Source organism: Diuraphis noxia, unplaced genomic scaffold, assembly GCF_037042655.1.
Source record: "Diuraphis noxia isolate RWA-SAM2 unplaced genomic scaffold, SU_Dnox_SAM2 contig0009, whole genome shotgun sequence".
NCBI lineage: Eukaryota > Metazoa > Arthropoda > Insecta > Hemiptera > Aphididae > Diuraphis > Diuraphis noxia.
The window spans coordinates 1,173,850-1,186,234 of NW_028301719.1; the positions used below are offsets into that span (position 1 = coordinate 1,173,850).

The 12,385-nt window shown below is 28.9% G+C and overlaps 2 protein-coding genes across 2 annotated transcripts in view; one reads left to right on the plus strand and one right to left on the minus strand.

Annotated features, from left to right (window-relative positions):
• Nucleotides 1-1,950, minus strand: part of LOC107162624 (DNA-directed RNA polymerases I, II, and III subunit Rpb8) — a 59,040-nt gene extending 57,090 nt beyond the window's left edge. Inside the window, exon 1 of the mRNA XM_015509605.2 lies at nt 1,662-1,950. Within this exon, the coding sequence (XP_015365091.1) occupies nt 1,662-1,737 (76 nt within the window). The 5' untranslated portion in view covers nt 1,738-1,950. The remainder of the gene's footprint in view (nt 1-1,661) is intronic.
• An 81-nt stretch (nt 1,951-2,031) lies between these two features.
• On the plus strand, nt 2,032-10,635 carry LOC149054204 (ecdysteroid-phosphate phosphatase-like). Its single transcript, XM_089230471.1, has 10 exons — nt 2,032-2,330; nt 2,400-2,563; nt 2,629-2,869; nt 2,961-3,159; nt 4,071-4,246; nt 4,340-4,478; nt 4,542-4,611; nt 4,674-5,125; nt 5,204-5,461; nt 6,576-10,635. Exons 2-10 carry the CDS (start codon nt 2,451-2,453, stop codon nt 6,833-6,835), a joined length of 1,908 nt encoding a protein of 635 aa, XP_089086597.1. The 5' UTR covers nt 2,032-2,330; nt 2,400-2,450; the 3' UTR covers nt 6,836-10,635.
• Nucleotides 10,636-12,385: the final 1,750 nt, after the last annotated feature.

The following is a 12,385-nucleotide window of genomic DNA, read 5'->3' on the forward strand; positions in this document are numbered from 1 at the left end:
TTGACAACAGACTATGCAACAAAGTTATAAGATAACTAAGACAAACTAATACAAGTCGGTAAGATAACAAAGACAAACTAATACAAGTCTGTAAGATAACACGATTTTTTAATTTTAATTCTACCAAACACAAATTTTCAACTTCATAACTTGCATCATTTTAATAAAATATAATGATTAAAGCAGTGGCGTGTTTAGGGGGTGGGCCCGGTGAGCATAGCATGTGCCCACCCACATTTTTATGTAAGTACTAGACTTATATGGAATAAAAATACTAAAACTTATAAATAGATCAAATTTTAGTATGAGGAGAGGGTAAAACCATTCTGAACTTAGTTTTTGTGGCCCATCCACAAAAAAAGTTCTAGACACGCCACTGGTTTAAAGACTTTAAACCAGCTGGTTCTCAACATAATTTGACACTTTTATGTATGAAAATGTTTAACTAAATTTTATGACCAAAATATACTATAATTTTAATGCAATAAATTTTAAATCTTAAAAACAGATTTTATAACATAAACATGAACAACTTTTATTTTATTAAAAATAACAAACAAGCATTTTATTAAGTTGTAGGTTAGATTAAGAGGAAGCTTAACCTGATGTTGTAGTCTTTGACTTATAAATGTACATCAAAACAAATCTGAAAACTTTGAGAAACAATTTTGTATTTTTAGCTTAAAATTTTAAAATTTGAGTCAATTAACCTATAGTATCATCAAATTTAAAGATAAAAATATTAGCTAGATTCTTGAGCATCACACAAGCTTTTATTGGTATTTAAATTTTATAGCAAGTTAAGATCATATTAAAATTTTAATATATTACATAGTTACAGGTGTGGAGTTCTCTTAAATAATAATGGAATTTTTACAAATGAAAAAAAAACAAGCATATTTAGTATTAATTACGGAATACTAAAAAATAATTTAAAATGCTGATAAAGCTAAAAGCTTAATATGTTCTATCTATCACATTTATTTAAAAGTTGATTAAATCTATGTCCATCTAACCTACTATTAAAAAATGAAAGACAGTTTTAACAGTCTTTGTCAATAACCAAGAATATTTATAGTGAAGAGTGGTGGTAGGGGATCATTCATAATTCGTTGGTTAGGCAGTGGTAGAATTTACACAGTAGTCGAGACATTAATCAGATTTCATTAAAAACAATTTTACTTATTTATTTTTCCCCAGGATTTTACATCATCTATTCACTAGGTCCGTATCACCTCATGGTGAACTAGTTGAGAACCAGTGGTTTATATTTAAACAAGTCTTTATAACAGCTATTTACTTGACTGTCAAGATCACTTTTACACTATCAACAAACCTCTGTTCAATTCAACATTACTAAAAGTCACCAATATGATAATCTTTGATACTTTAACTCATGAATTATTAGTACGATAACCCTATTTAGTATTTACAACCAGCAGTTTACATATTATAGTACTATATTTATTTAAAAAAAAACTAGTTATACAATAATATGTAACAAAAAACAAGAGTTTTAATCGTTATTTTAGTTGGAAATATTTTATGAATAATGTATAAATAATTAACTGGCCTGATATCTATAAAGGCTGAATTATATTTTATATGTGACTAAACATTCCAGCATTATAATATTATAATAAATAAATAATTATGTTTACCTCGATCAAACTGTTTGCCATTTGGATCTATGTCTTTTACATTGAATATATCTTCAAAAACCATTCCTTGAGCCATTTTTCCAGTAGATGAGTTTTGAACTTAATAAGAGGTACTATACGTATTTAAACTATAATATTATTATATATACTTAATGCTTATTACTTGGTATTAACTATTAAGAAATAAGAATTGACAATTGACTGAATTGAGCGTTTGAGCGTGATTGCAATTTGTATTTCGTAACCGCAAGAGAACACTGACAACCGCTACCGCTTAAATTACAAGACATTGTTATCAGGAACGTCTACATAAATGATAAGCAAAAGTGTAAATAAATAGTTAACGAATAACCTCAAACTCGAAAAATGTATATATTATTTTATTTACTTCTCTGGTGTTATCCATGTATGATTGAATAGAGTGTGGTGTTATCGTACTAGTTTTTGTGGCTGTCGGAGTCCCGGTACTGAATACTGATGGTCGGCGGACGGCGGACGGCGGACGGCGGTGGTATAATAGCATAGAAGAAAATATGTTTAATAAATTATTCTGCGTTAATAGTAAATAGAATGTTTTCTATATCGATTGACGATTATGGTGTGTCCGTGTGTTAGACGTTAGTGCGGTACTCAAACTCGACACTCGTCACTCATACTCTCTACTTGGTGGTCGGTAACGATTATTTCAGTAATAATTGTATGTTTGTCAATGTTTAAAAATAAACCAATTCCATTTAGTTGAACTTACAACGATACGATCCCCTACACTGCATCTCTAGCTAAATTATAATGGCTATGCTTCCGCCTAGGAAAACGAAGACCGTGTCAACTGAAAAGAATTGTAAACATTCAATGACACCCCTTCAAACCCTTTTACAAATGGGATTCCCCCTAAATCGAACGTAAGGTGAACTGTTTGATAAATTAAACATCAAAATCATACCTATGTTGTATTTTGTATTGATAGAGAAAAAGCTTTGGCAGCTACCGGAAATCGAGGAGTTCAATTAGCTGCCGATTGGCTCTTGGCTCATGTAAATGATACTTCATTAGATTCCAGCACTAGTAGAGAGTATATCATCTATGCCTGTCCAACTGGGTCATTAATGTATGAGTTAAGAGAATTTTGGAATAAATCAGCTAATAAATGTGGACGCAATGGAGCTCATAATTTTTTGCCTCATATTACTCTAGTATCATTTTTTCAGGTACTTATGAATTATTTTGTATACCCACTCATAACTATGAAACATTTATTTAAGTATAAATTATGTTTAATTTTATAAATATTTATTACAGGTACCTGATGAATATGCTAATGCACTGGTATCTATACTAAAAAATGTTTTAGATGAGGTCATTAAAGAAATGATAGTCAATGACTTTCATTTAGAAACTTACACTTCATCAAATTTTATGGGTTTTTTTTTATCTGATCAAGGATCAAGCTTTTTAAAAAGAATTGCAGTACTATATGCAGAAAAAATCACAGATCTTGGTAAATTTAAGCCAATATTTATATTTGATACTAATATATATTATTTATAATATTTATAATGGATACAAAAAAAGTTACTAAACAGCACTATTGATTTATTTATTATAGATAAAGTGGTATGTCTATATATGTTCAGGGGAAAATTAATGTGGGGGCCCTTCGACCATCATAATACCTATGGTATGATAAACAAAATACTCATTGAAATTAACTAAAGTCTTGCAAATTACTTTTTCCAAACCAACAAAGCTCATTTAAACTCATGTACTGCATTACGTTTTCAATAATTACTTTGCAATGTATTATCAAATATATTATTAAAAAATATAATTTATCCATAGTTAATTATAAATGTTGATAGTTTTAGTCTGTCACCTGCTGTAGAAAATTGAGCCTCATTATCACAATCTAATCCCTATATAATATAGATTTTAAGAGTATTACATTACGTCGCTTATGCAATGGATATGAGTTTTGTTCTATATAGTTGAGATTGAATCAGGATATTTTAATTTTTTGTCAGGAAATAGCTTAATAACGCTGATAGTCTGTTATTATTAGTTATTATACGTCAAGACTTTAAGTGGGCCTCCTAAAAATATTCCAAAAATTAGGTCTGGAACAAAATGGTTTCTTTGTCCCCTTTCTATGGTAGCTAATTATTATATTTGATGGGGCCGAGTGGAGTAAGGTGACAGTGTTATCAAGTACTGTAACCATTCTGAAACCTTCTAGCTGATCTATAATTTAGTAATTTACTATTAACAACAAACAATTATTTTTAAAAAAAAACTGTTATGATAAAAATAATTTTAAATGTCTAAATATATCATATCACCTCATTTTATAATTATATATTACATTTAAAATCTAAATAGCTCATGGTTTGACTTTTTAATCACTTGTTCCAGTTGGAGTTCAAGTAGATCCCCATTTGAAATCTTTACATTTAACTTTGGCATATCAATTTGATGTAAGCCAAAAAGAAACTTTGAAATCATTAATCAAATCCACCATAAATCCATCAACTCCATGTTTATGGGAACTAAAGTTATATTCTAGGGAACCATTAGCTGCTTATAAACAGGTTAGTGTTAACTTTTCTATTGTTTCAAAATATTGTATGATAATTATTCGTTAGCTTTATATAGCATTTTATGTATAACATCAAATATTTTAGGTATATAAGGTTGTATATGCACACGTCCCACAAGCTACTGATGAATTAGAACTAAGAATAGGTGATTATATATATGTATCTAAAGAAAGCATAGATAATTCTGTTGATGGCTGGGCTGAAGGAATGTCTTGGTTAACTGGTAATAAATAAACTTGTAATTTTAAGTTCTAACTAAATTCTGAATTTCTGAAAATATTTACAGGATGTAATGGTTACTTTCCTCTATGCTACACTGAACGTACTGCTGAATCTGATACTTGGACTCTACATTGGTAAAATGTATTATTACATTAAAATTAGTAACCACTAATTTTTAAATGTATTTCTTTTACAGTTCATTGCCTTTAGATGGTAGTTATCATGAATCTTTAGAAGTTAATGATTCAAATATGACTGAAGAAAAGCTAGTTGAAAAATATGGCACTAGTTTCGTTCCAGTTGATTACACACCACATTCAGAATCTCCAAAAGGTCCCAAATCTCAAAAAATATACATTTGTCGACATGGGGAAAGAGTAGATTTCACTTTTGGGACATGGGTGCCTTATAGTTTTGATTCTGATGGAAAATATGTGAGAAAAGATTTAAACATGCCCCCAAATATTCCTCAACGGCGAGATTTTCCAAACTCTTACCAAACTGATACTCCACTCACTTGTGTTGGTGAATATCAAGCTAAATTAACTGGATGGGGTATGAAAGCTGCTCAGTCTACCAAATTAATTCAACATGTTTTTTGCTCACCATCATTACGCTGTGTTCAAACTTGCCATAATATCTTAGTTGGTTAGTAGTGTTTTTATCAATTATTATTAATATTATAACTATACATATATTAATTGAAACGTTGAACTATTCATGCAGGCCTTGATATTGATAAACAAGTTTCGATTTGTATTGAACCTGGTATATTTGAATGGCTTGGTTGGTATAATCAGTCTGGGCTACCTGATTGGATGAGTAATGAAGAGTTAATAGCTGCTGGTTTTAATGTTAATTCCAAATATGAAGCTTTAGTATCATTACCATTTTTAACTGAAAATATGTCAGAAACAGTTGAACAGTATTATTTAAGATGTGACGAAGTAATACAGAATGTAATCAAATCAACTGAACCCAAAGGTAACAAAAACCTCATTCTAGCTGTTATATAGTTTGTTTTGATGTACCTTGTCATTGATTAGGTTACTGTAATGGATAGATATGCTAAATTTGAATTCAATGATAAATCATTGCATACAAATAGTGGTTCTGACTAATGATGTAGTGCCGGGCTTTATTTCTAAAGATATTTTATTATTTATTTATTTGTTCATTAATAAAACATTATATTGAACTATTTTTTGCCAACAAACTACATATTATTTTATATCATAAAAATAATTTATTAATTTTTGAGTCAATACTCATATATCATATTATAACAGTATGACTAGATTTATAGACATATTTATACATGGTATACCATGTATAAATATGTATAATTAGTCTAAATATTTTTCAAATTTTCTGTTTGGATATTTTTAAGGTTATAGAAAAAAGTTTCAATTCTTTACAATTTCTATTTTTTTTTTCTAAATTACAATCAAATCACTAAAATTGACAATTGTTAAAGCTAAATTCCTTATTTTATTTTTTTTTTTTTACATTGAAGTGTACAATTTTGTTGTACATATTATGTATTTTTAATATTTCTCAATTGTTGTAAGAATATATGGGGAACTTTGTATTGCTATTTCAATGTTTTTGGCTGAGAACATCCTTTTTTTTACTAAAATTTATTAGAAAAGTCGAAAATTCAAAATTTCAACAGATAGTATATCTTAAAAATAATATTACGTCTCAGAAATATTAATATAAAATAAATGATGAAAAATTATCTGTAAATTAATTTTTGAATTACAAAAAAAAATTGATTTTGACAAAAACTGGATTTGTTTAAATAATCCTTAATTTCCTTACATTTTCTTAGTTTTTCCTGATTGTTTTTTAAAAGTTCTCAAAATTTACTAGTTTTGAAAACCCCCCTACCCACAGGTTTCAACTAGATCCAATTGTCTACAGAAACCTTGGAGGCTACTCCCAAATTAACGTCAGATTAAAGAAACAACTCTGATAAGCTAATAAATTTATTGCACCGCTCAAAATCTTCTTAATTATATATAATATAGTAATAATCATTAATCAATATAATATTGTATGACATTAATGAACTAAAATCTAATATTTTTTTTAGGTGGTGATATATTGCTGGTAGGTCATGCTTGTTCATTGGACTCTTTTTCAAGATCATTACTTCATAAATCTCCTCGTACTAAACAAAATTTTGTTAAAATGGTTAAAGACATCCCTTATTGCGGCCTAGTAACTTTAATGACTGATGGAATTAATGATTGGACATTTGTAGATCCTCCAGTTCCACCATTAACTAACTCTATTAATAAAAGATTTAATTGGAAAGTTTTAACCACTGACTTTGATGTTTCTCCGAATTAAGTATGTTTTAACACATTGACTACTGTGTGATCACTGGCGGTCTTCTGTAATTCTCAAATTCTATATTTTTGTTACTTGGCACCCATAGTTGGGTAACTACTATGTGACATGACGGTTGAAGGTCATAAATGAATATGATTTTATATTAATAACTTTTCCATGATGCTACAATAATGTACTAAAAAGAGCGCTGTGGCGTAGTGGGGATCATTCCATTTTTTTTTTTATATAAACTTTTTTGTTGTTTTATTTTTTAAATTTTTTTCAAATAATATAGTATTTTGTACAAACTTTGTATGACATGGAAAAATATGCTTGGCTTGTTGATAGTACATATCATGTGACCGACGGTGTCATATGGCAGACATGATGTTAATTCCTAAACTAGTATGACCTGATATAAAACAAAATGAATTTATTTAAAATTATAATTTTTTTAAACCTCGCTTATTCTAACTTGAACAAATTATCACAGTTGAATATGATAGATTCATAACAAATATGTTTATTTTTAATTATATAGGTTGTTAACAAGTCTGGCAAACCGCATTTGGATGTAGATCGACTAACCCCAGAGGTCAAACTTTTTACAATACAATTTAAAAAATCACCTATCCTTCATTTCACCTAATGCCCCAACCTACTAGCCATCCCACACAAATCGTCACCCAGACATACTAGATTTTTTCATATCCTCGCTACCAAACCACTTAAATAATGATATAATAAACCTTGAAGAACTGTCTAGTGACCACTCCCCAATTCTACTCCACCTAGGTGGTAAACCAGAAAACTTAAACAATACTCTACACTCTAGACAAATTAATTTCAATTTATTCCAAAAAAAATTAGACGAACGCATAATTGACTAACATCTTGCGATGACATAGACAGTGCTTTACAATTCCTCATTACAACTATCTAAGAAGCAATAACAGACTCAACCTCTTCACCATCAAATACAAATATACCAATAAAACCACACCAATATACTTATTTACCCCAGAATTTAAAAGAATTAATTAACAAAAAACATCAAGCTAGAAAAATTTGGCATCAAACCCACTACCCAGAGCACAAACATGAATTAAATTAATTAATAAATAAACTGAAAAAAGATCTGCAAACCTTAAAAGCCAATCAATTTCATTCATTTTTATCATCACTTACACCCGTCAATGGTTCCTTATGAAAATCGATAAAAAAGAAAAACCAAAAGAAAAGACATAGTCCCCCTTTAACAAATTCTATCTAGCCATAACCATCAGTGAAAAAGCAAATTTATTTGGCAATCACCTATCAGAAACTTTCCAACCCCACTCAGATACAAATTACAATTTAACAACACACATAGAAAATGTTGAGACTTTTCTTAAGAGTTCACTACCAGCTAAACTAATTACACTACAAGAAAAATATTATATTACTAAACTATGCAATAACAAATCCCCAGGGTATGATCTAATTGACAGTAAAATACTCAAAAAACTAACAAATAAAACCATTCTTCTTCTGACTCACATATACAATACACTGCTCAGGTTATCATGAATTATTCCCCCAATATGGAAATTCTCAACAATAATATTAATTGCTAAGCCAGAAAAACCAAAGCATTTAGTAACCTCATCCGCTTGATAAATCTACTACTGACGTTAGGGAAACTTTTTTAAAAACTACCTTTTAAAAGAATAACCCCTATTATCAAAGAAAACAATATCGTCCCAAATACTCAATTCGGATTCCAATCATATCATTCAACAATCCACCAAATACACAGAATAACTGATAAAATATAATCATTTGAAAAAAAAGAACACTACCCAGGTGTATTCCTTGATATCGCGCAAGCATTTGATCGTGTTAGGTAAAACGTATTATTGTTCAAATTAAAATAATTTCTACCTGCTCCACATTTTCTCATTCTAAAATCTTATCTCGAAGACCGATATTTCACTGTTAAACATAACAAATCTTACTCTGTCTACCATAAGATCAAAGCAAGAGTACCCCAGGGAAGTGACCTATCACCTATACTCTACAATATCTTCACATCAGATATCCCCAAAACAAACCTTACAACTCTAGCAACATATTATGCAGACGAAACCGCCATACTAGCATCAAACAAAGACCCAAATATTTCCTACGATATACAATACCATTTAAATCTAATCTTCAATTAGATTCAAAAGTGGAAAATTAAAATAAACGAAAACAAATCAGTTCAAATAAATTTTTCTCTGAATAAAAACAAATGTCTACATCTTTTGCTCAATAATTTGTCAATTACTATCCAAAATGTAACTTAGGAGTTCATTGAGATAAAAGACTTACCTGGGCCCAATATACAAAACAGAAAAGAAAACAATCAAACACACGTCTACATCTCCTCCGTCCATTGTTATCTTCTTCAATGGATTTAAAAAACAAAATATTAATATTCAAGATGATTATTACCCCCCTTTGTTCATATGGTATTCAAATCTGGGGCCAAGCCAAACCATCCAATATAAAGCCCATACAAGCTTTCCAGTTTATATGTCTCTGACAAATAACTGGAGCCCTATGGTATATGGCCAACAACGCATTACATAAGGATTTACATCCCAACAGTCAATGAAATAGCAACTCGACAATACAAAAAGTTCCACTCCAAACTGTACTCAAACCAAAACCCTCTATTACCATCCCCAACAACCCTCCGAGGAGGTTAAAAAGAAAATGGCAAAGAGACGCTCTTGCACATAACCAAAAAAAACGGTCTCTTAAGTATATGAACCCACAAAAAATAACTAATGACTTATTATATTATTACTATTATTATTATTATTACTTTGTCAACAACTTATGTATCATTTGTAAAATAACTTATTTCATTAATTGTATGCAATGTACATATTGTTTTTTTCATAACCACAATTTATAAAAATGTAGTTACTTACCCAGCCTTTTTTGTTAATATTATAGTTATTTGAAACAATTTAGTTGTTAACCAAATTATAAAATTAATATTTTTAATATTTGTTTGACTTTTGATTTTAAAAACTGACCTGTTATTTATTATGTATTGGTATATTACCTTTAATTTTCTTAAGAATTAATTCCATTCTGTTATATTGTTTAGTCTCGCTGTTAAAAATGAAAGTATTTTAAAACTCATTTAGGAACTTTCATTCATATTGAACTTTGTTAAAAATATATACATATTTTTGAATGAATACCTTTTTCGGAGAAGATCGTTATTTTACCGATCTCTACCTTGAGCCTATTTTCAAATGTAAAATATTGACAATTAATTCAAAAACATTAGTTCATTAAAAATGTTTTCTTAAAAGCAAATCAATAATTTTTTTATAATATTGTTATTGATTTTATATTAAAATGTATCGAAATTAAGTTAATTTGGAAACATTAATTAATTTTATTATTGGAAAAATTGTTCTATGCACTTGGCCACTAAAATATGTACTTAATGTTCCTAGGTCAAAGTGATAATTTGTTCTATTTGTTTTCCCAAGACCTTGTATTTTATTTTTTTATTATTATATATATAGTATTTTATGTTTTAGTCTTAAGATTATTTGAATGTTATATTTTATTGTTAAACACATGCACCCAATATTGACACTATTAAGTTCAGTAGATCCTCAGTTATCCTCCATAAATTTGAACTGAGGAGAGAGCAGAAGAGTGCAAATAGCCAATAGTTAATGATTGAAAATGTACTATGAATTTTAAAATTAAATATTGTAATGTATGTGTACTCAAAATTAATAATAAAAAAAATTCACCAGGAATGTGGCTATGTTATTTAATAGGAGTCGAGTGTCACGAGTAAGTTACTGTAATGACCGTAATTAATAATATCAATTAATATGTAACATTTGAATTCAATGTTAAATCATTGTACACCAAAAATAATTTTGATTGGAGGCAGTGTGTCAGCTTCAAATTTCAGGATATTTTATAATTTATTTATAATAATATTAGTAATACAGAAGGTTGAACCAATTTTTGTCATATACACCTTTACATTGTATTATTATAATTTTTATTTTGTGTAATATTAGTATATTTTATTAACTGTCTATACTAACATACCATAGAATGGAATCTTAGCCAGAGGGTGATCTCACATAGTTATCAACTACATAATAAATGAAACTGGTCAGTTGGCACTTAACATGACTTAGGATTTTATTCATCCCTATCCCCTATCCCTATTTTTTCACTTGTTTATTTTAAAGTGCCTTCATGCGTCTTACCATAAAACTCCTTTCTATCTTCCTCTCTGTGAACCAATTAATCGATTAATGAAACTGCCAAATGAGGATTCCTTTTTCCTAAATATGTAAGTCCCTTTAGTTTATTCCAAATACTATATATGGTAGGTACAGTATACAGTTGGGGTGACCACAGCGAAGATCACGAGCCACATGCAGCTCTTGAGCCACTCGGTCTTGTGACTCTAGGGCATAGGTGCAACTAGGGTTAAAATTCTGAGGGGCTACAGCCCCCTAACAAAACTATGAACTTAAAATATCCCATAGGAGGCCATCCCACACCCCCTACATACAATCAAAACAAATTTTAGATGCTGAACCAAGAGAAGAACATAATATTGGCTTTACAACAATTTGTTTTTTATGCATTTGATACTATCGTGAGCAATGTAAGCCAATTATAAAAATGGTATACTCTAATCAACATTTTATACAGCGACCTCTAGTAATTAGTATCTTACTAGTTCCTTAAAAATGTATTACTATTATAACTAAATTTGTTTACCTGTAATATGAGAGTAAGGAAAAAGAAAACAAGTCAAGTTTATTATAGTAGGTAACATTTTAATACCTATATTAATGGTATTTTTCTATTGTTAGCATTTGAAAAATTGTTTAAAATCTCTTCACTGTCAATATAGTCACAAGAACCAGATGTAATCTTTTACACATTTCAAAACTAATACACTTAGTTAAAAACAATTTAAAATTTACTTTTTTCCAATTGTTGAATCCTATTTTGACAAAAATGTATCGTCTGAAGTCTCATTACCAAATATATGGCACACATAACAATAAATTGCATTACTCTCGATACAGTACTCAATCCATGAAAAGTGATCATACCATGAATCACTAAAACTTCTGTTTGGAGTTCCTTGTTTAGTTTTAGGATACACCTAAGCAAAATTTGAAATTTAAGTGTCAGGAAGCAAAAGTATTGAATAATAATGCATTTTATTACAATTCTTAAGTTAACAAAGTACTTACCAAAATGGCAAAATACAATTATGATTTAAGCAAAAGGAAAGCAGGTTCATATAGGTACTCATTTATTTAAAAAAATATTTACATACCTACACCTAAAGGTTTTTGTTGCTATATACTTATTTAATATTTAAATAGTTAGGCTATTTATGATAAATATCGTATTTAAGTATGTATTAAATCATTAATGACATGGAAAAATAAACAGAGGATAAATATATACAATTTTTTGAATTATTTAATAAATTATAACTTACCTGTAATATTGGTCAGTACG

Bases quoted from the DNA above. Each gene is read 5' to 3' on its own strand.
- LOC149054204 (XM_089230471.1), top strand. From the start codon at position 2,451: ATGGCTATGCTTCCGCCTAGGAAAACGAAGACCGTGTCAACTGAAAAG. The intron at 2,564-2,628 runs GTAAGGTGAACT...TTGTATTGATAG, and splicing joins GGATTCCCCCTAAATCGAAC to AGAAAAAGCTTTGGCAGCTA. The intron at 4,479-4,541 runs GTAATAAATAAA...AAATATTTACAG, and splicing joins AGGAATGTCTTGGTTAACTG to GATGTAATGGTTACTTTCCT.